This window comes from Pezoporus wallicus, unplaced genomic scaffold, assembly GCF_028554395.1.
Source record: "Pezoporus wallicus isolate ANWC-B61680 ecotype Strahan unplaced genomic scaffold, APGP_CSIRO_Pwel_v1 contig_2384, whole genome shotgun sequence".
In the NCBI taxonomy this organism is placed as follows: Eukaryota; Metazoa; Chordata; class Aves; order Psittaciformes; family Psittacidae; genus Pezoporus; species Pezoporus wallicus.
In genome coordinates, this window is record NW_026640488.1 from 5,444,948 (window position 1) to 5,469,649 (window position 24,702).

Consider the following 24,702-nt stretch of genomic DNA (forward strand, 5'->3'; position numbering starts at 1 on the left):
ATGTTGTATTTCCTTAAGATCATTTCTTATACTGTTACTGATCTAAATGTGGTTACAGAGAGTATCTTTATCTGGTAAGAAACAGGGAAACTGTTTCTGCCAATCAAAGCATAACTTCTTTTTTTTAAAGATACATCTGTAAAATCAAAGCAAATACTGAACTCAAAGGAAGAAACGTTCACATAAACTCCTTGAAGCAGTGTCCTAAGTTTTATTTGAAATGTCTTAAGAGAGCTTCAAACATAAAAAAAAGTATTGCATTCTAAAGCAATAAATTCAGTAGCTCCAAACACAGCAACCATTGATCCACTGTCATATTTGAACACCTCTTTGAAAAAAAAGTTTTTCCTACAAAATTACAACTTAGAATTAAATACAAAATCCGGTATTTTCCCAAACAAAAAATCCCACAGACAGTACAGTGAAATTAGACAAACTCACAAAATATGCAATCCCATTTGAAAATTACTTTTGTTGACTCGTAATCTTTGGTTACCTCTCGTACAATTCTGCATATCTAAAGAGGACAAATCAGTAAATTTACATATATGTTACAATTTTCCTATATTTTCTAGTACTATCAACAGCTGTTGCTGTCAATAGCATATGTCTGTCTTACAATCTATCAGAGAAGAACAGAAAACAGGCTGGTTTTAAAGGTTCAGTTTAGCTCTTCAAGAATTTAGCTGCTTCTTAAATAAGCATATATATATTCCATAATGGATACAGAGCTCAAGATTATAATGGTAAATTCAGTACTCTTCCCCAAAATGATGCATACAGTTGTAAATTAAAAAGTTGTAAAGGCATTAACATTAATGATTTACCCTCTGCCAATCCAGACTACTTGAAATAACTTTAGCTGGCACAGACCTCAGCGGGGCAGGAAACCATCTTCAGCCTAGTAAATACATACTGAAAGAACCCATCATGGAAGACTGCATGTTCAAGAACTGCTTCTCAGATAGGCACTCTAAGGTATTGTGGAATGTAGCCAACCTGGGCAGGTTTTTGTGGCTGTAGGTTTTGCTGCTGCCGCTTTTTAAAATCAAAACAGGTTTTATTAGTCCTTCCTCATCAGACCAACATGATACATCCTGATAGCCTCTTTATCACTATTTTGGCCATTGGCCATATGACTAAGCATCAAGTAGAATATCAGGAAAACGTGTATTCTAAAATGTATAACACAAAACATTTCCAAACCTGAATGTCAATTTTCATTTCAGTGCCAGGTAATGATTCTAATTTTATACAAGAAATTTTGTTCCAGATGCCTATCCCTCTAAATGATTCAGACACAGAATCACAGAATCAACCAGTTTGGAAAAGATGTTTAAGATCATCAAGTCCAACCGTTACACCCAGGACTGCAAAGTCTACCACTAAACCATGTCACTGAGGGCCTCATCTACATGGCTTTTGAACACTTCCAGGGACAGTCATTCCACCACATCCCTAGGCAGCCTGTTCCAATGCCTGATTATCCTTTTTGTGGAGAAATTTGTCCTAATACCCAGTCTAAACCTTCCCTGGCACAGCTTATGGCCATTACCTCTTGTCCTATCATGGAAAAAAAAAAACCAAAACAAAACCCAAATCCAAAAAAAAACAACAAAAGGAAAAACAGGAAAAAAAAAACTGAATAGGTGAAACCCTAGCAATAAAGCTGAAACTAAAGGAGACAGCACTTGTTTGTCAGATCACTAAAACTGCCAGTGTTAAAACCGAGACAAACATAATTAAGAAAAATAATTCCACTGAGCCACTGAAAGGCGTTTTAAGAAGTTCACACATTTCTGACAGTATTGCACTCATGGGGGCATGAACAGTACACAGAGACAATTATTCTCTTTGTCTTAATACACACACAGTATGAGCTGTACTCACAAGATTTAATGAGAGGTTTCTTGAATATGAATTTTACTTGTAATGTTTACATGGTAACATCAGGCAGAAATATCACAATTTGCATGGGACTTAAAACTTGTGACACCTCTCCAAGTCATATCAGATTTTGCCCAGAAGCTCACTTTTCCTTACTATGGTAAAAAAATAAAATATATAAAATTATGATTTTTCTCCTCCTCCCGTTTCCAACAGCAGATTGACCAGATATCAGCAACTGTGCACCTTCTTTCTAAGGGAAGGAAAATTTCTTACTGTTCACATCTTTCTCCTTCCTTTAGAACAGCCAAAAACCTGAGGTCAAGCTAGTGAGAAAATTACAACTACCTATAATAAGAGACATTGAGAACACGGAAGAAAACTATAGTTTCAGGAATACATCTCTTCTGATGCGTATATTCCAGGAATATATCTCTTCTGAGCCTTTTAGAAAGAAAAGGCAATATCAGGAATCTGCATGTCTCCTATAGTTTACCAGTAGCCTTACTGTATTAAAATGTGTATTATGTAACTACACTAATGGGGATAAGAGGGTTGCTTAACCTCCCAAGGTACTTATATCTAATCTAGTTTCTTGGAAATATGCTACCACAAACCAATTAGAGTAGATTGTCACTGGTTTTCCTGCTTATACAATCTCTTCAATATGCCCCTTCAATAAAGAATGCACATGCTGAACTACTTCTTCAACAAAGAAGCAAATGTATTTCAGAGTAGCCTAGAAATGAAGAATTTAGTGTCCTGATAAACATCAATCTTTCTTTAATTATTCACTCTGTTCATATTTTCTGGTTGTTAAATTCTAGCATTATGAAGAAAGCTATATCTTAAGCACTGTTAGGCTTGGAGAATGCCTCTGCTGAATTCAGTTCATTACTTTCAGAAAAGGGAAAGAAAATGCAAATGAAATTTACTCCTTTACATAATGGATCACTATGGCTATGCCAAAACTTTAGATTTTTAAAGGGATTTAGTACTTAAATGGCTGTCAGAGCACTTGAAAGTATTTGGGCACCAAAGTATTTGGCTCATCTGAGGCTAACTTTCATTAGCTCCTGAAAATGGGGTACAGGTACTTAACTTAGCAATACAAAGTCAAACGATGCCCTCATGTCTTCACTATTGTGGGTTTTATTTACTCCTCTTATTCTTCTGTTATTCTATTATCTTACTTCTGGTCTAGATTTTGGGATCGCATCACATTCTGAATATAAGGCAACAAAACAATCGTTACAATGATGGCCCAAACTTCACACTTTCCATGTCTGAACTTTGATGCTCTTTGTGAGGCTGCAGAAGCTGAATTCTGCATTAGCTGTGAAACTGTTTTTCTGGTCCATTACTTCATTCCATGTGGACTCCATATTCACACAATCATTAAGAGTCAGAGATCTACTTACTCTGTTTTGAGCAATAAATTGTGCTGCTTCTACAGCTATGTTAGAAGCAACAGTGAATAATGAGTACAGTACCAGAAAGGATGGAATGTGGTTAACAGTGTAATTCATAAGCAGGAATGCTTAAGGCACAATAACAAAGTTGTTAACAGCAATCTGTTATGCTACCTATATTTAACAGTAGCATAGATATTGCTATGTATTAACTGTAATGATATTTACTGAAAATGGGATATTAATGACAAAATAAATTATTATGGATTACAGTTACCAACTCAAAATGAAACTAAGTAGAACCAAACAACAACAGCAGAAAACTTTCAAGAAACATATTTTACCTAATTTCTACTTATTCCTTACCCTTACATATTGCTTACCCTTACTTACTGCTTCAGGGATTACTGAATATTCCCTTCATCTGCCTCAGTAAAATCATTCTGTTAATCAACAGAGGAATGAAAAAGTTGTTGCTGCCACTGACTCCCAAAGATGCTGATTGACACATTTACTTGTTTATGTGTAGGGGGAAAGAAAGGAATATTGTAAATTGTTTAAGATTCATCACTTTTCAAAGAAGCTAATTACACTTAATCCTTTCTAAGTTATTTTCCCACAGGACTTCAACCTTTTCCAAAAGGAAGTAATATTCCTGCACTTGACACCATTACTTTTCTCAGCTGAAACACATTCTTTTAATGAACAGTGAACTTCTATGCTTTTAATCCTTTTAATTAGGACAGTAAGTAACTAACTGGATGATTTAGTAGCAACGTGACATGACCTTGATGCTTGAGAGCACTTGAAATTTAAATAGAAAATAGAAATTCTTATAAAGAAATGTTACAAGCAACAAATTTACTAAGACCAAGCCTATGCTTCATATAAATGCTTTGGATTGTTTTCATATAAATACATGTTCACATATAAGAACAAATGGATCGATCCTGTTAAAGCAAAGCTATAGAAAATTGTGTGACCTGCCACAATGGACCTCCTGCCCCTAAATTGTTTTTGTTGTTGTTCTATCATTTTTTCTTCATTAATTGCTTCTATGTTTCTGAGCAAGAACTGCTGGTATTTATCTTTGTGTCATTGTAGTTATGTACAGTGATTATGAATAAAGGAAGATGATGATAATGCGTGTAGTATCAACTTTATTGTATTTATCACTGGATACACAAAAAAAAGGATTCAGAGAATTCAAGAAACTACACTTGTTGTGTAGAGGTCTAAGATGATCAGAAAGTTTCTGTCTGATTTAAAGATTTAAAGCCTTCTATTATTTTCTCATCCACAGTAGTTTTCTTTCTCCAGTATCTGGCGTTTAGAAACCAGAAAGTTTGGGTTTTTTTAATTAACAGGAATGTACCTTTATGCATCTGTTCCCTATCTAGACCACTATAAGTTTCATACTTAAAAAAATATTAAATGGCACACAAAACCACAAAAATTGCATTCTTTGTTTATTGTGATTCTGATTCATGGTAAGGAACTGCTGCAAGAATGACAGTATTACATTCCTGTATTACATTCCTAATGCATTATAGTAAAACCTGTATCAGCCTCTCAAATGTGTTCTCACTTTATTAGGGCTGTAACTTTTGCTGGTTTACCTGTCCAACTACATTTTTATTATTCACTTCAAACTGCATTTTGGAAGCAGATGATGTTTAAAGTTGTTGAATCACATCAACTGAAGAGAGCAAGGCAGAAGTTTTACAGCTAGTAATACTGAAACAGATTTAGAAGTCACACAGTATTTCCAAATGACTACCCAAATACTGTAAGATTTTGTATATAATAATAGGATGTCTGATGAAACAAACATAAAAACCTGCACTCCCTGCACTGATCTGCACACTTGGACTTTTAACAGGCTTGATTTACAACTTCTTCACCTGATTTTAGTAAGTAAAATAAAAGATGAAGTAAAATGTGTACCTGGCCAAATGTTTGCTGGCTTCTAGCTTACTGTCACAGCCTTTTCCCACAGTTATTGGAAAGGAGAGGAAGGACAGGGAAATCAGATACAATTTATGCTACTCAGTATCTTTTATGTCTCACAGATGATGAAAATTTGAAGTTAGTCAGAAAAATTGCTAAACTACTGTTCTGTGTTAGAAAACCAGCATTAAAATGTATTATTAGACAAAATGGAAAATGAAAGGTCTCACTGTAGAAATGAAAACTGAAACTACAGTTTAGTATTAAAACTGCTTCAAATGGGAAATCTATGTCAGGAAATATATGCGAATAACGCCTACCAATTACCTCCATACAGGTATTGCCTTATCAGCCAGTAATTTGTACTTTACACAGCAGATATCACCATTCTGAATTCACAGCACTACAAAACTCTGTGTTATCAGAACAGCCAATATACTGAAATGAGACCAAACTGAAGAGAGAAACTTTTGAATAAAGACAAAATTTTGGTACACGACTTACTGTGATTAAATGGTAAGAAAGTAAAGGGATAGCATGAAAATAACTCAATAGTTTCTACCTCATGCAATAATTTTAACAGTGCTATCTTAACAGCTGCTAGACCTTAGAAGTCACACACACAACTTATTTCAATGTTAAACTATTACGAAAGGACAACTACTAAATGATGCTTGCCAGAAAAATCAAAATACATATAATCTCAGAAGTTGCAGATATCATACAGGAAAAAAAAAGTAAAGAAAATACACCTTGAGCTCCTTACTATCTGAACACCTCCCCTTATGTTTAGGGAACTTCAGAGCACAAGAAAAATCATAATGTTATAATTCATTCTCAAATTAAATTTTTTGCCACTGCATGATGGAACTAAAAAATTAAACAATCAAGACAATCTTAGGGTATATATTTTCAAGGCATTCTGCATGTTTTTTCAAAATGAATCATATCAGAGGGGAAAGCAGTAATTTTAGGTTTGGAGGGTTTTTACTGTAGTAATTTGGGGTGGGGGATTTTTACAGCAGATTTAATTAACAAGTACTATTGACAAAAGGTAAGCAGAGTCTAGGAACTCTAAGCATGTTTCTATTTTAAATCTTTAACAAAATCAAGCCAAGCAATTTCCCTAACTTCATTCAGGGGCAAAGCTGTACCATTATACTTGAATTTTTCAGCTGAGAGATAGCAAAGACCATGTGGGCCAAACAGTTGAAGTTCAGCAAAACTGTTTGCAACAAAACCATATTCATAATGTAAAGTTTTAAGCAACATTTAGTTATGGTAATTGCCAATTTGCTTATGTTTGCATGCACACACATATACCTACACACATATGTATGCATGTATGTCGTGGGGTGAAGCTAACCTGAAGGCATTGCTCAGACAAAATGAGGTCTCAAACATACCTGCCCACCAATTAGATGACAAGTTGGAAAAACAAAGACAGTTGTCCACCAATCACACTGATAATTGGCATGGAGGAGGCTGACCCAAATCCTTTCCAAATGTGAGGCTATCCTGGGTCCATGGGTTAGATGTGCACAGAAAAAGAAAAAAAAAGTCATACGACTTTATGTCCTTGTAACATCTTTGTGGTGAAAAGCCAGGCAGTCAAAGTAACCCAGGTACCAACCACTAATGGGCTTCAGATACATGGGGAAAATTCAAAGAGATTAGCTCGGGGCTATGCAGCAATGAAGCAATTGGCAGCTTGACCCAATCACCTACGTCAGAAATCAATAAAAAGTGGAGAAAGGTGCCTATCAGTGGGAAACCATCTGTGTGTGCCAGAAAACATGCAGAAGGCTGAGTCTGAGGTGGAACAGCTGACTACTCAAAAACAGCTGTAAGCCAGGACTCAGGCACATGTAGAGGGTCCTCTCCCCTCAGCCTATCACACTGCTCAACAGGGCCAGAGGAGCAGAAGCCTTGGTCAGCATGTGTCCTTGCAGAATGTGCAAATTTCATAGAAGATAAATCATACAACAGAAATTACTGTCAAACCACTATCGCCATCCTGTTTAGCAATTTTACAGGCTTTTTACTAAATGGTTTTAAGCCAGCGTGCAGGTCTGTCCTTGCAGGTACCCTGCTGAAATACATATTTTTCCTCTCTAGAGGATCCCTGCATTATATGCAGAACTTTCCCATAAATCCACATTAGTAATTTCTAGTAAATAACAATAAAAAGTTGCACTCTGGGGGACCTCAAAGTGCAATAAAACATTTCTTGAGAAATCATTCAGGTTAAATACATTTTGCCACCACTGAATTTTAAACTATCTTCCTGAAAAGTGGGAGCAACTGGATCATCAAATGCTACGATCAAGAAATCTTCATAAACTCTCCCTATTTCAAGTCTATAGGTTTCTTATTTGAAGTTGTGCAGTCAAAAGACATCTGACATTGAGTTAATGGTAGTGTTAACTGAAAATTCTGCAAACACTGCATGCTGTAATACAACTCTGCATTTAACAGCTATGTAATATTTCACAACTAGCATATGCACGTTTTCCTTCCTGAATCTCATACTCCAAAATTGAAAACTAAGAACATACTAGGTATTATGAAGCTTAATTGATGACAGTCAAATAGGAAGAAAGGTACAGGCTTTATGCAGTCATGATGAGAATGAGCAAAAAATAATTTGATGTTCTAAATGTTTGATCATGACCTTCTTTTCTGTCTGGAGTTTTCAATCTATTCTTAATTATTTGATGAGTTACTGCTTTGTTTTTATTTTTATGCATAATTTCAGTCTTTCTTCAAGCTGAAGTTTCATATTTAAACAAACACCACACCATCCCCTTGCCCCCTCTAAAGGTTGAATGCAATTGCAGAAATATGTTCAGATGATCTTAAGGTCCTTTCCAACCCTAACTATTCTATAATTCTATGCCCATGACATCAGGACATCTCTAATTATACTACACAATTGCTATATTCTCTGACCTATGACAGAGACTTCTGCATACAGAAGTCAGACTCTGGAGACTTGTAGGCACATACACATACTTCACCCATTTCGCATTTTCAGGCTACAGACTCTTGCTCTTCAGTAACCATAAAAGTTGTACAAACTCATAATATTAACATGAACAGTATGGCCACTTTTACCAGGGGACACCTTCTACCAGCTGCCCAGCTCTCCAAAGTGTGGACTTTTTGACAGCTTTAAACCTTTTGCTCTTACACAGAAAAAAACCCACAAATTTAGAACTGATATTTCTCCTGCACACTTCTTTATGGCCCCTGCATTTATTTTGTGTTAGATGAATTTTATGGAGCATGTACTTGGTGCATAAAGTGTTTACAATTGATTTTCATAGTGACACGCACTGCTGTTTTTGTATCCACAATTTTACATGCATGATGAATAATTGCTATTCAGATATAATATTTTCAACTGCAGAAGTGAAGGACGATGTTTCATAAAGTGGTTTTTGGTGGCCCTAATATTATACCAAATGCAACTGACTTTGTGATGACACCCACTGAAAGTTCCCTGTTGCATTGTACATAAAATGAAATGTCCTTTACCCTGAAGCAGCCATCCTTCCCCCACATTTTTTTGAAAACTCAATCTTTCTACATCAGCAGTAAAGCTGGACAATACTTCTTAAGAGGTTCAGATTTTTCAAAACTTGTTTCTCTGTCACTCACAAGTAAACACTGCTCATACAGACCAATGATTACCTTGGAGGTGCTTTTATTCTATCTCCAACAGCCTCAATTTGTTACAGTTTGAGAGAAGTTTTATCACTAGGTAGCTGCACAAGGCATTAAAAAAAAAAAAAAAATCCATTGGGATCACCATAAAGACAAGTCCCTACAAATTGCTGAAACAGAAAAACAATCCATATGACATATACAGATACTCCTGGAATAGAATAGACCTAATGTTTTTTATAGAACTAATTTTACCAAATTTTGGCAAAGCAGCTCCTAAATACAGTACTCACTAACCAGAAATGATCAGGCCCATGAGATAAAAAACAGACACCAATGATGTAAACCAGCCCAAGTCCATCAGGGAGAAAACAAACAAACAAGCAAAGGAACCAAATCAAACTAATAAAACTGCAACATACTTTTCTAACTTTAGATAGAACCCTAGGAAACCTGGGAGACTCAGTATGTACAGAACAGAAGCAGTATGCAGATTTGTGTTTCATATCCAAACACCTTTCTGGTCAGAAAGAGGACCTCAGCCTACCTTCAGCTAAGATTTATTCAGCTGAAATATCAACTGGGACTTGAATCTAGTAGGGAAAGGGATGCTTGATGACAGATGAATTTCTTAAATGTCCTCATCTGAAAATATCTAGCATTTTATTGAAACAGCACACAGTGAGACCAGTTCTCTTAGAAAACCAGTGAAAGTGTTTTGCTGTTTTTCAAAATAGTGAAGTTCAAAATTAGGCATTTATATACCTTTTAAGTATATTTTCGTATTTTTTATTCCCATACCTTTTACCAATACAGTCAACTGAATGCTCACAATTTTTTCCTGACAAGATTGCACTTACTTATTCTTCTTACATCTCTCCCTAGTAAAATGGCTGAAATGCCCAGAAGCACCACCTAAAATATAAATGTTTATTAAAATACTCATCTCTTCTACAGAGTACAAACCTTCTATGCTGCGCTTAGATCAGCTTTGGCAAAATAAGGGCGCCAAACCTCTTCCATGACACAATCTCTTTCTAGCTCAGGCTCTCCTATTATGAAACAGATGGTGAATTTCAGCACTTAAAAGCTGAAGGTGTTGTTTTGTAGCTAGGATGTTCTAGTGTAGATCCTGAATCAGTGGGTCTCTCATCAGGAAAGGCTTGCAGCAATGTCACCTTCCCCCTCACCCCTCATCCATAGCCAGGTTATCACCTTAGGGACTATAAGTAGAATCTCAAAGCATAGACCCCAAACTGGAAAGGTTGTGAACACTTCCACAATTTGAGAATTCCTTGAAATCTGCCAGTGTAAGTAGGCAGAGCTAGAGGGCCTTAAAAATTTCTATTTGCTCTCTGTTCTCCATGACACTTTCTTCCATAAATTATTCCAGCTTTCAATATTCCTAACCAGAAATTTGGAAGGAGGAAAAATTACTGTACCATAGGAAGAACAGGGAAAGTTTCGCACTGTAACTCCCTTGCAGGCCAATGGAATATTTACTTTTACCTCACAGATTGTAGTTAATTGTAACCTCTTTCAGAGTGAAACCAAGTTGTCAGGAAGTTAGTCTGCTGCAGATACTAAGTTGTATTTTTTTCCTGGTTCTTTTTTTAATAAATGACCATTTTAAAGTTGGGGTTGTGGGGGTTTTATTAACCCCTTCATTTAAAAAAAGCCTAATTACTCAAGCAGTCAACATAGCAGTCAATCTAGATAATAAAAGGCAGTACAATTAACAACTAGAGAAGCCCCAAGCACACAGACCAAATGGAAATTAAATAATGAAAGAAAAAAAGAGAGCCAAATCACCATGACAGTTTACTTTTTATTTATTTTCTTCTTCATCATGGGAAAAGACGATAGGTGAATCTTCTTCAGTAAATGACATCTGAAATGGTAGTTCAACATAAACCGTCTTTGACTGCAGCAATTCAGGCAGAGTAAAACCAAAGAAATACTGTTTAGGTTTTCTCTCATTAAACTAAAGTAGCATAAAATTGGAAATAGGCATTTACCTTACAGACCTGAGAACTCCAAGATCCTATTATATCACATAAAGCCACTTGCATTTCCATGAGATAATATTATATTATCATTTTCAGTGTTACCAAAGTGTTCATTATCCGTAATGTGAGCATATATAAACCCTATTTTGCAGTCACAGCATTTGATTTCAGAACTAAGTATACTTTCACTAATTACTTCATAGAACAGCTACAACATCAGCAGGGTTTGCTTGCTTTTATTTTAAAGAGTAATACTTCACTACTAGTAGACATAGATAATTTGTTATTTGTTTCTTAAATATTCCACTTTTCTGATTCTATCCAGTGCCAAATGCTATTTTGCCACAAAGTGAATGGCAAACAAAATATGCTTGTGCACATCAAAAAGTATGAAGTCTTAACATAGGGCTGCCAAGGGAAAAGCAACCAAGAAAAAAAACAGATGTCATGTTGAAGATAAAAGGTTTCATTAAACTTTAGTCATACATGTGTAACCTTGACTTATCTGCACTTTAAGATACCATACACAGATACATATACTACTTGAAGTAATCATTTTATCAAAAAACATTATATGAATCAACAATCCAATCATTCGATATTTAATTTCCCTCTTATTTCTTTTCTTAATTCAGGAAAAAAATGAGTTCAGCAAAATGTTGTAGGTTAACCATTTTTTCCAGAATGGACAATATAGTGTTACCTTAAAATTTTATAATACAGGTCTGTCACTTGTGTATGGCAGCACTGTGAACTGTATTGCAAGTAGCGACAGCAGAGTAACTGTTCCCAGTTATATCATAATTATTTATTTGAGCTTAATTATTTGATAATAAAGGTTGCATTAGCTTCAGAGAGAAAATTGATTGTCTTATTTCTATAAGACCTGGACAGCTGCAGTTCAGGAGAATAGAGAATTCTGTATTAAGAAATCTCTGAAAGTAAGGAATGCAATGTCAAATTTCGCTTAAAATCATAATTGCACTGTCTTGTAATTATGATTGCAGAGAAAAAGTTCAATAATACAATCTGTAAAAATATACAAAAAAAACATTCTCAATGGTTTGACTTGTCTTTTTAGATAGAAATATTTTGAAGCAGACAACCCAGAATGACAATCTTTGAGTCCACCATTTTTCATACAGTGATTCTCTTTTCCTCCTTATGCATTTGGTATTGACAGCACTGTAATGACCAGTCTACTAAATTTTAATTTATCAGAAATGAGCAATGTGAGCGTGACTGGAATACCAGAATCTTTAAATAATTTGTGAAACTAAGGTAAACTGCACTTTTACCTATCTGCTAAATATATAGACCAGCAATACTATGTATGGTCATATAAATAATACAGAATAAATATTGCATTACTAAAGAAAATCCTTAAACACACAATGAAAAAGGTACAAAAAATTTCATGAATGCAAAATTACATCCTGGAGGTCATAAATACTAACCAATATGTTGCAAAAGATTTAACAGTTCTGCATCAAATTCTATTTTTATTCTTCCAACATCTCCTAATTTATGATTTTAGTTCTGATGTGTTAATATTCAGAAATTTTAAATGGACAATGACACCAGTAGTCTAGACTCTCAACCACATTCAATATACAATAGATAAGTGATTAACACTTGTATTTTAAACAAAGCTTAAAATGGAAAAATAGGGAGCCTTCAGATGAGATGTAGGTTAAGCCAAGCAGCACCGTATGCACAGAACTTTCATGATTACATGGGAAATGTAAAACCTGAATTGTCTAATGTTTCCATGGAAACTTTTTACCTACAGGATCCAAACACAGGAAACAACACAATGCATCCATATGCCTTAGAAAATGGACTTCACTGGGGGATTTTAGAATGTTCTATGAAAGCGGAAGAAGCAGTATCACTAATTTCAGATGAGGAAAATGAAAACACAGAAAAATACATCTGGAATTAGAACCAAATCAGGGTGCTGTGAGGTGTACATCAAAGTCAGTCCTTGTTATAATGAATCCAGGAACAGCATTATAGATTATGGAGGGGGGAAGAAAAAAAATCAGCAGAAAACCTACCATTCAAGAGAAAATTATTTTCATGCATTAAATGATTGGTCATGGATTCTATAAAGAGGACCATCAGAGTACCAGCAATAACTCCATGCCTTCACTGGAGCTCAGGAGGGCCAAACAACACTACCTGCAGAGCCTGGCTTTCAGTGAGGACTCCACACTAATGAGACTTGAAATACATTTCAGACAAGGCATGCAGTTAAGGCTGAGCTCACAGCAGCACTACCCCTATGCATTCTGTGACCTCCTTTCCTCACTGTAGGAGACAACAGCAGCATTAGAAGATTTTAACAGGCCTTCCTATTGCTGCCTATTTGTAACAGTGATAAAGCCCTGACATAGGATTTGGGAAAGCTAATACATACCCCCCTGGCTCTGATCTCTTGTAGTCAGAGCAAAAGGCTGGAGGCAGTTAGAAAACTGGGAGACAGCAGTAAAGCTTTCACAGCTCTTTCACAACACTCATGCAGCTCCACCATCTTTAAATCTCTCACCCAGCATTACAAATATAGTGTCCTCCCAGGCACACAGTCTTTGCAGTTATCAAACTCATTTTTGGGCCTTATCACAGTCCTCTCTATCTATATCTATCATGTGGTATGGCATACTCAGATATCTTGGTCCCTAGTCACCAGCACTGCATGGTTCAGTTCACTTTCACAAAAAGGCAAACACATCAACAGAATACATTTCACAAACAAGATGCACTATTTTCACAAGATTTGACCAATTAACTATTTGCACTGTGCCTACAACTAGACAAGTCAAATGATTGGGAATATTACCAAGAATTTGAGTTTTCTCTAAAAGATAAAAAAAAAAGGGATTCTCCCTAAGCAAATGGAATTAATGTATTTGAAATACTTAAAACTCAGAAATACTAAAACATAAAAGTCTCTTTTTAAGAACCTACAAGAGGTGGGTTTTTTTTTGTTTTTTTTGTTGTGTTTGGGTAGTTTTTTTTTAAGAAAAATGATGGTAGACAGCACGTGTGAGTTTTGTTTGCTTTTTTTTTTTTCTCTGACTGGCCTGCCACTAGTCAACAAATCTCTCTAATAAGACAAATAAATTGATTTGTCTTATTATCTCATATGTGGTCATATGAGACATTACCATAACTGCTTTCAACTGCTGGAGCATGACATTGCAGCAACATACAGATGTCATCCCAAATATATCCAGCAAGTACCTAAAAATGTTTTTTTTTGGATCACATTTCCATGGAGCCAGACAATTAATCTACTTGGTCCAAGAGATTGTTTTCTTATTACTGCTGCTAAAATAATCCCATCCTTCTAACATTCAAATAATCCTTTACTAGACAGCTGGAAAACTATGGCTAATAAGTGAGATAAATGAAGATATAGACTTCATGCTAATGACTTAAAAGTTTCATGCCACAGTATGGATAAAGTGAAAAAACAAGGAAATGCTTCCATTGCCTGCATAGTGTCACTGCTGCCACAATTTAAGAAGATGCGCTGATGGGGAAATGAAGGCCATGACTCTTGTGTATTCAAAGCTTAGGAGAAGAGTCGAGAGATCTACTATATTTGAAAGCAGGCTAAGAACCATCCCCTATCTTCTTATTAAAGGTAAGCCATCCCACTCTAGGACATGAAACAGACAATATTTGCACTGCCATTAAAAGTAAGGTTACACTGTCAAATTCCATTCCCCAGTATGGAATCTTACCTTTTCTCTTTTTACTGAAATAGTACAAAACTCAAGGAAGAAAACTTCAAAATAATTAACTTAAATTCAAATATTAAACAGGACCTATGTGTGTTTTCCAAACCATGTTTCCACAGTCGAGCACAACCCCTGCGGGAAGGAGCGTGGCAGCCCAGGATCCGGGTGATGTCCGTGGTGCTGAACCGAGGCACTCTGCTGTGAGCAGAATCCCAATTCGGCAGATCCACGATAACCGCCTCATTTAAAAGCAGGAGAAACAACAGATTTCACACCATTTGAGTTGAAGTGTGCACATATTTAAATTAGAATCGTATTTTTAATATGCTTATAACAATTCACCGAAGTCAAGCATAATGGACACCCCCTTCCAAAGCTTATAACATGAGCTGAATGTGTTGTCTGTGCAACACAGAATTTTTCACTTTCACAACAAGAACAAGCTACATTCAAAGAGTCTTTGAGAAAGACCTTCAAGATGGGAAAGTCTGCTCTGCCTTAGGTAAAAAAAGTAATAAAATATTAGGTCAAATTCAGTATTGTTCATTGTTATGAAGAATTAATATTATTGTAAATAATACTTATATATAATTCTATGCATCAGCTGACTATGTACCTAAATACACAGTCTTTTTTGATTTTCATTTGTTTTGTTTTTTTTTAGACAACTAGATTCAGATAAAACTGGATACACCTGCAGGGCTAGCACGACAGGCTTTGCAAACCTAGCGGTACACTCAAGCAATTTGAGCCTCTATAATGTTGTTCCTTAACTAATCGAATAGTTGCAATCAACCAGTTTTCAATGCCTGAGAGTTGTATTTAGGGGTATATGTGCTTTTTAGGCACTATCTAGATTTGAGAGTACTTCTCTGAAATGATTCTTGGAGCACAAGTTTTGCTGACAACAAAGTTCTGCCTTAGATAACTTTCATTTGAACTTTATTTGCAATATGTCATAATCAGAAACATAAATAAATAAATGAATCTGCAACAGAGAACAGGTCACAGAACATTGTTCATAATAGAATTCAGTATGAAATTTACCTAGAACAAATAATCAGTTTTTCAGCTTCCTGAACTGTTTCCAGTTCCAGGTCAGCTCCATTCAGCTACCAGGCTTAAGCACTACACACATTCTGAAAACTGTTTCAATCACAGCCACTGTTTTAATCTAATTCAGGACCTAAGTAATTGAGAAAACTAAGTTAGCTATGGAAGCTTATAGCTGAATACAAGACAACTACCCACTAAAAAAAGCTAGATTTGTGTGTGTGGTTTTGGTTTCTCGGAGTTTTACATGTTTTTTAAGAAAAATAAAAAAAAAACACAACAAGAAAAAATTACAATCGTTTTTTAATACAGCAATGCTTCCTCTGTAAAATCTCAGGCTAACGTTAGAAGGAAATCTAAATCAAATGAAATCTGAAACCTAATATTTTAAACTCAGAACCATTACAGAGTAGGCAAGAGAAAATACACCCACAAGTCCAAACCTTCAATTTATTTGAACTGATAATTCCAGAACTAAAAGGAATTATAAGACCTTTCTTCATGACACTTCTCTAGTCAAACTTCAGCAGCATCAGAAGACATATGCCAGAAGTTTGCAAGTATTGGCTAGAAACAAAGAGGAAGGAGGCTACTCAGATATCAAATATTGAGCTTCAAATCCTTTATCAGTGAAAAGACCAATTTTAAAATCAATACTGTTATTTGATGCATAGTCAATACACAGCAACTCATACTGGTGAAATATGCTTTTACTGTCATCTTTTCATAAAAAGTGTGACAATCATTCTATGCAGCCAGTAGCCTTTACATAACCCTATCAGAAAAGCAGCCTCTGAAGAATTGGCATTATCTTACAGCATGCTAATAGAAGTACAGCAAGCAATCTCTTTTTTTTCTTACTGGCAGCAAAGTAAATATGAAAAAGAGACAAGGATCCAAAATTATTAGCACAAACCTAGCCTGTATTAGGTATTACTCCTCCTTTCTCACACTGTCACAAGAACCACATAGCAGACCAGATAATAACAGCTCCCAAACAGGAGTCAGAAGACTTACTGATAAAGAAGTTAACTTTCTAAAGCATCTTAAAGAAAACTAAGCACATCACAGACTGACTTACAGCTACACTTTGGGAACACTTCAACAATTAAACACAACAGCAATTTATCATAACAAAATTACATGAAAGGAATTTACCAGGAAGCAGTGTCTTATAACTGCAGACACAGGCGGATTTCCATGCAAACATGGCATAGAAGTCCAAATTGTGGTCACTTCAAGAAAAAAAGAGTAACCTTGGATGTCTTTTGAGAAATACGGTATTGACAATAGACAGGATTAGAGATTTTGTCATATATTGTATGCAAAATCATCTCCAACATGGCCTTTACAATAAGACAAACTATGAAGAAAAAGCACTATGCGCCAAAGTACATCAGTAATCTGATTCATATGCTGGATCTCTCTCTCCCCATTCTCCCACCCCCACATCTCTTGTTGAATAAAAAATTATAACTCCTAAAAAGACTGCAATTACACGACTCTTTCCAGGCAGCTATACTTAAAAACAAGCATCCTTATGCTTCCTGTAGAACAAATAAACAAAAAACATCCCCCCACAAAAAAAAAACCCACACCTGTATGTTAGGTAATACATCAGCATGTCTATTTATCTGTTCAATTACACCTAAGAAACTTCAAGAAGAGAATTTAAGATAAACAGCACCACAATCACAAATGTCTGCTATCTGGCTGAAGAATAATTTTGTCAATTTCCAGGAATTCTAAGGCTTTTATTCCTTGCATCACATGCCTCAAGCCATCCAGACAAGAAATATCTGTTATTTTCTCAGTGCATGTGACATTTTCACAAAGCAGGAGTTACTCTTATTTCACCTTGGGGTAAAGTGATCAAAGCCACTAACAAATGTTTCTGCACTAAATCGGCGGGGGGGTGGTGGAGGCAGGGGAGGTGGGGAGTGTGAAGGCAGTACATTGCCTAGCTGTAAGGTTGAAAGGCAATAAACCAACATAAACAGACATGTAACACCTTTACTGTTTTTATTAATTACAGACATGTATCAAGTATCAAATATCCCTGTATGTACTTCACAACTGCCACAAAAATCATTTAATAGAGATGTATAAGCCCTGCTTTCTTTTTAGCACACAAGAAAGTACTTGCCTTTAAAAGTATTTAATTTATTGTTATATCTACTTGAAGTTAAGCGAGTAAGAAGTGAGATAATAGGTAAATGTAATTCATTTCTATCAAGAACATTCAGCTACTGCCCCTTTTCTTAAAAAGCATGTCAACATCTCCCAAACTATCTACAAGCTTTAAAGTAAATGTTAGCAGTAACTCTAGTCTGGTGTTTAAAAAAAAAATGATAGCAGCTACTCTAATGTGGCATTTGAAATAACCATTAGGTTTCAGTCTCAATTCTGACTTGAAGAGAAGATCTGCTTACAAAAAAATGCAGGTTCTTCACAAAAAATGAGCGTACATAATTTTGAGCAACATACTCAATTTTTTTTAAAGTACAAACCACAAAGCAAAACCACCAAGTTCAAGTCTAACTGACCACAGTCTCTCTATGAATGTCAAGGTATTTTTCTGATAACATTTAAAGCCTCAAAAGTTGCAGATCTCTTACTGTCTTGCTGCCTTTGAGATGGTAGAACATGAAAACACTGCTGAAGAACAGAACCTGAATACAGATCCAGTATTTCCTTCACAGAACAGACCTGTGCAATGTGCAGAAGCAAATTGCATGCCAAAGTACAATAACTGGAGTGAGGATCTGACAGGGAAAGAGGCACATAGAATCAGAGAATAGTTAGGGTTGGAAAGGACCTTAAGATCATCTAGTTCCAAACCCCCTGCCATGGGCAGAGACACCTCACACTAAACGGTATCACCCAAGGCTTTGTCCAACCTGGTCTTGAACACTGCCAGGGATGAAGCATTCACAACCTCCCTGGGCAACCTATTCCAGTGCCTCACGACCCTAACGGGAAAGAATTTCCTCCTTATATACAATCTAAACTTCTCCTGTTTAAGTTTTAACCCGTTACCCCTTGTCCTATCACTACAGTCCCTAATGAAGAGTCCTTCCCAGCACCCCTCCCCAGCAGTAGCAGCACTTATTTTTTTGTATGTGTTCGAGAAAAAGAGAATTCCTCTGTACATTTTAATACATTCTATGAAATTATGTGAAGGAAACTAATATTAATCATCACCTCTGCCAGAGCAACAATATACACTGTGTCTATAGAAACAGAGCACTCATAAGTCAAAAAAACATTTACCTAAGTTACAAACAAAAAAGCAAAACTAAAAATAAAGCAACAATAGCATGGCAAATTCATTATTTGTTAATGGTAAGTAGAGAATATAAAATTTTACAACATTTTTAGGATATCAGGTTTGGGTTAATAGACCTTCACACTCATCACTATAACAAGCCGGTAGTACTACCATATGAGTGTGTCCAAAAACTGTATTACTGTTGCAAAGGCATTTTTTTTATCTTTTAATGAAAATTCTTGCAAGGTAACTAAATTGAGATTGACTCATACTTGTCAGTGCCTTTATTAAGATATCTTGTACTCTGAAATTATTACACTTAGATAAACAGACCTAATTTTTGCTTCCCACGGACAAGAGTTCATTATGCTAAAGTTTTTAAAAACAGCATATGAATTTTCAAGTAACACATTTTGAAAGCCAGTGCTTAAGCTCAAGAAGCATAGTGTCTACAAATTTATTTTGGCAGCAAGTATCTGCCATACCATGACAATTATTTTTTGGTTTATAATCTTAGTTGTACCACTCTGAGTAGACTACATTCAAGGTATTTTTTCCACAGTAGTCATGGCAGTTTATTCTATGACCCTTGCAAACTCAAGGTTAACATTAATCGGTATTCTCACTTAGCTGCCATCTTGTTCAGTTTTCTCTACTGTACAAAAATTTCTTTCTGTACTTAACTCATTTTAGAATAACTATGCATGTACACAGACAATCTAAACAGAGGCTACTTTATGAACTTCACTGTATATGTTCACAAATAAATAATGAAATTATCAGCCAGCGCAGGCATTTAATCAACCACATTCTTCAATAATCATATATTTCTTCAGCCTTTTTTATCATAGTAGAGAAAACCAACCAGAGGTCCAACATAACTGTTGAAATATTATATGCATATATAATAGGGTACAAATGTTAATACGGCACTGGTCTTAAGGCACTGAAACCTGTTTTCAAAAACTTTAGAGATCTGGAGTCCGGATGGCATAATTTGATTTTTAGGTTACTGACTTTTTACTTTGAACAACAGTTCCACTAAAAAGCTCTTCTGAAAACAGACACCCAACTGTTTTTATCCATCAGAGAAACACAATTACACATTTCACTGTAAACTTGGGATTTTTCTTAACTACTAAAGAAAGCTGAACTACTCAATAGTTCACACCATGCTACAAATGCATCGCATATTATGCACTTTAGTCTTTGTTTCTGCAACAACCCTTTCCAAGAACATCAGTAAAAGAATAAGAAACAAAGAGAGCTTGTTCACTTAAATGTTATGAGAAAAACAAGTAGCATTAATGACAGTTAAGCCTTCCTAAAATCAGTGAAATAAGCTAGCAGAAGATTATACCTGCATATGGAATGTAGTGCAGAGCTGCTGCAATTGGTTATACCTAAGCATTTTCATTGTTTCATTGCAGAAAAAAACTACTACATCTTTAGATTACATACAAAGAAGCTCTATAGTTAAAGTTGATGCAAAATTCATTGTCAGCTACAACTTCCACTAAATCTTGAGGCAAATCACCCCAAAATTACAGGAATAGACTGCATTGTTTTTGCTCCTGCAAGTGATACTGCATAAGAAAATTGCCTTAAAAAGCTCCCTCTATCCATTATTATCATGCCTCTACTCCTAATATTGGTCAGATATCCATTTTGGGCTCATAATTCATACCACACTTAATATTCTTAAAAAACAGACCAGTATTTGGCAATCACCTGTAAGTGTGCACAGGTACATACTAAAACCTTCAGATAAAGCATGTCTGAGCATCAAAAACTACAGGAAAGCATTACAGAATGAGCTGCATCATGAATCATATGCAACTGGGATCTTAAGTCAGCTAGACTTGCGTAATTCACTGTGAACTTGGAAATCATTCATTGCAGCAAGCTCTGCAATTTGACAGAAGACGAACTCTTCATAAATTTTCATGATGCTGTAAGGACATCATATAAAATTCTCTAGAAATAACAGAATTTGGCATACAATCCTAATAACTGTTATCCTAGCAAATGGAAGACCTTTCAGACATTTCATATTTTTCATGTCTCGCTGGACCTAAAACAGCTTGATGCTTTCACTGCTCTAGGAAGCCCATTTAACCATGCCAAGTGCAAGGTCCTACACCTGGGTTGGAGCAATCCCAGGCACAGCTACAGGTTGGGCAAAGAAGAGATTCAGAGCAGCCCTGCAGAGAAGGACTTGGGGGTGTTGGTTGATGAGAAAATGAACATGAGCCGGCAGTGTGCACTTGCAGCCTAGAAAGTCAACCATATCCTGGGCTGCATCAAAAGGAGCGTGACCAGCAGGTCGAAGGAGGTGAACCTGCCCCTCTACTCTGCTCTTGTGAGACCTCACTTGGAGTATTGTGTGCAGTTCTGGTGTCCTCAACATAAAAAGGACATGGAACTGTTGGAACAAATCCAGAGGAGGGCCACGAGGATGATCAGGGGACTGGAGCACCTCCCGTATGAAGACAGGCTGAGAAAGTTGGGGCTGTTCAGCCTGGAGAAGAGAAGGCTGTGTGGAGACCTCATAGCAGCCTTCCAGTATCTGAAGGGGGCCTATAGGGATGCTGGAGAGGGACTCTTCACTAGGGACTGTAGTGATAGGACGTGGGGTAATGGGTTAAAACTTACACAGGGGAAGTTTAGATTGCATACAAGGAAGAAGTTCTTTACAGTAAGGGTGGTGAGGCACTGGAATAGGTTGCCCAGGGAGGCTGTGAATGCTCCATCCCTGGCAGTGTTCAAGACCAGGCTGGACAAGGCCTTGGGTGATATGATTTAGCGTGAGGTGTCCCTGCCCATGGCAGGGGGGTTGGAACTAGATGATCTTAAGGTCCTTTCCAACCCTAATTATTCTATGATTTAACTATTTCACTTAGCTTTCACCTCAGAAAGCCTGCTACTCAAAGAGAGAAAGCAAGCAATCACAGAAATAACACAGAGAGAAAACACTGAGTACAAGCAAGGACGTTTCTCTTTATGAGGACCATACTGTGTAGGACTTGTAAGCATAGAAGACCATCATCAGCCTGAGTAACCTCTTTCTGAACAATAAGATGGCCTCTGTCTGGCCGGTTCACTACTCCCAAATTGTATCCACAAAACAACCTTGGACATCATCATAATTTACATAAACTATAGATACTATGTCAGAAACTTTAGTCTTTATCACTTGTTCTATAATGTATAAATCATAGCCATAAGCCTTAATGGATGAGCAGATATTCGACCAGGATGATTAGGCTCTGCCCAGCAAAGAGAACTTTGGCAAATACATTTCAATAAGCAGCATATACTTTAAGTTTGGTTAGGCGTTTTGTGGAGTTGGTTTGGTTTTTGGCTTTGTGGGCTTTTTGTGTGTGTTTGATTTTTTGTTGTTGGTGCTGCTGTTTGGGTTTTAATATTCATTTCAGAAGAGACCTTTCTGGAAATTAATTATCCCAGCCAATTTGCTCATTTCTGCTGTAACTTCTACAGCTTTCAAGAGAAGACTGTTTTCTGGGGTCTTGCTTAAATTATGCAACCCAGCCCTCACAGGGAAAAACACCTACAAAAGCACAAGACAATTGCAATTAAGAAGCTCCACGCTTCTCCCATCCTCCTAAATGAACTATCACACTCATCTTACCCCTATGTGAATGTTGCATGTCTCATATTCAAATAAAAAAAGAAAGCACTTTAAGCTAGGTAACATTATACACTTCTGCTTTCCACATCTTGAGTCTTAATAGAAAGAACAGTTTCCACCTGAACCTTCGTCTTAAACCAATCAGTGGAAGAATAAAAACAAACCAGAGCAAAAAGTTCCCATTTCAGAACATAAATCCCTAGATTTTATGAACTCCGAAAACAGTGCTACCAATAAGCAACTGGAGACTACTTCAGAAAAGCATTGCTTATACATAGGTGATCAAACAAAAAAAAAAAAACAAACCAAAAACAGAATAATCATAGTGAACATGTTGAAGCCAAATATTGAGCAAAAAAGGGTATCTTGAAGAAGAAAAAAAAAGCCTGCAAGCTTACTAATACTTTTCCCCAATCACACAGACATGGTATAAGTATCAATTATCTGTTGAACTTAGTATCCTGAAAACCATGCCAAAAAAAAAAACAAGAAACTTAAAACACCACTTCTTTCTTCAGGGATGAGTCTGTCACACAGTCTCTTAGATAATACTTAAAAGACATTATGTTTGTTTTCCCAATAGTTCCTTATTTTCCATTCAGCAAGAGGGTAAGAAAAACACAAGAGACAAGAAACATGGCTGTAAAAAGCAGATGTCTATGTTATGTACATTTACTGCTATGTCTATAAACAGACTACTTATGTTTTCAGATGCAAAGGGATGCCTCTTTTTTTTTGGTCTTGCACAATGCACGTTTAATCTACACACAGCAAAAGAGATTCCTACAGGTAAGACGACCATTAAAATTGCACTGATTTCCTGTACTTTTTGTTCTACCTATTAATATAATATGAACCTACAGTGTCTTCCTAACTGAAAAACAGGACACAATTTCTACTGATGGAACACTTTTGTATGTTTATGAATCAAAGAAAGTCAGTCAAATGATATAAAACTAAATGCTAATGCCTTTTAAATGTTAATAAAGAGTAAGTTTTAGAGCTCATGCATACAGGAATGCCACACACACATTAGAAAGGCTTTAGCATGGTATTTTTGTTGTTTTGAAACAGAGATAGGAATCTCATTAAAACTACTTTTTTATCCAACCGTTTCTAAATCAGCTGCTACTTGACAGCTTATAACAATGACTGTCAGTACTAGCAGACTACATGCAACTAAATAAAAATGTTAAACACTCCCAATGGAGTTTGCAATTTCCTTTTTTTTCAAATACACTAATTTTCTATGTAATGTTAAGATGTTATCACAGGAGCTTGCTCCAGTGTGCTGAAGCACGCTGCACCCATGTGTACTGCGTAACGTTACAGCACGTCGCATCCTGCTGAGCAGCCAAACCCACTGGCTACCAAAAGCAGACTCATTGTACCGTAGCAAATCGAAACCTTCCTCTTACCTCGACTTCCTTGTTCTTCTCTTTGTTTCTGCCCACTGAACTTCTCCCATTGCTGGCAGTCTCCCGCACTGGAACTACAGAAATCTGTTGGAGGGGCATTTTTACAGTGCTTCAGATTGCCAGTACCTGTTTGGATGCCTTATATCTTCATTCCCCCTGAGTAGCCCACCTGTATAATTGTTCATATCCTTGCTTTGCCAAGCTCAGCTCTAAATAAAAAGGGGAAAATATTGTTTGAGAAACCATGCAGCACATGCCAGGGTCTTCCATTAAAAAAAAAAAAAAAAGCAAAACAAATTGCAAACAAACAAGAAACAGCAAAGAAAGAAGTAAGGCACAATAATCCAGAGGGTTTCACATGCTTAGAGTGATGAGTTGCTGCAAGTCATAACTCCTCTGCTGCATCCCTGGAGCACCCCGTTGCCTCACTATCACTCAAGAGCATTGTGGGAGACAATTCAATTTCTGTGTTACCTAATAACTGTCAAGGAAACCAAGGAAACCCAGGTCTCGCAGGCCCTCATTAGCAATTGACTCCCTCTAATGGCACAGGCTCCCACATTTGCAGCAGCTGCCACTTCTGCTTTTGTTTCCCATCCGATTCCACAGGAGTCCACAAAGCACCCAGAGAC

General features: G+C 36.4%; 1 protein-coding gene across 5 annotated transcripts in view; it reads right to left on the bottom strand.

Moving 5' to 3' along the window:
- The window catches only part of MARCHF1 (membrane associated ring-CH-type finger 1), a 158,552-nt gene that overhangs the window by 115,601 nt on the left and 18,249 nt on the right, over nt 1-24,702 (bottom strand). The window contains exon 1 of one of the 5 annotated variants that reach the window (XM_057419177.1): nt 24,071-24,267. The exons of 2 other annotated variants lie outside the window; for them this stretch is intronic. In XM_057419177.1, the coding sequence (XP_057275160.1) occupies nt 24,071-24,169 (99 nt within the window). In that variant the 5' untranslated portion in view covers nt 24,170-24,267. Of the gene's footprint in view, nt 1-24,070; nt 24,268-24,702 lie in introns of those variants that run through there. 2 more of the 5 variants (XM_057419176.1, XM_057419182.1) reach the window with 2 other exon arrangements.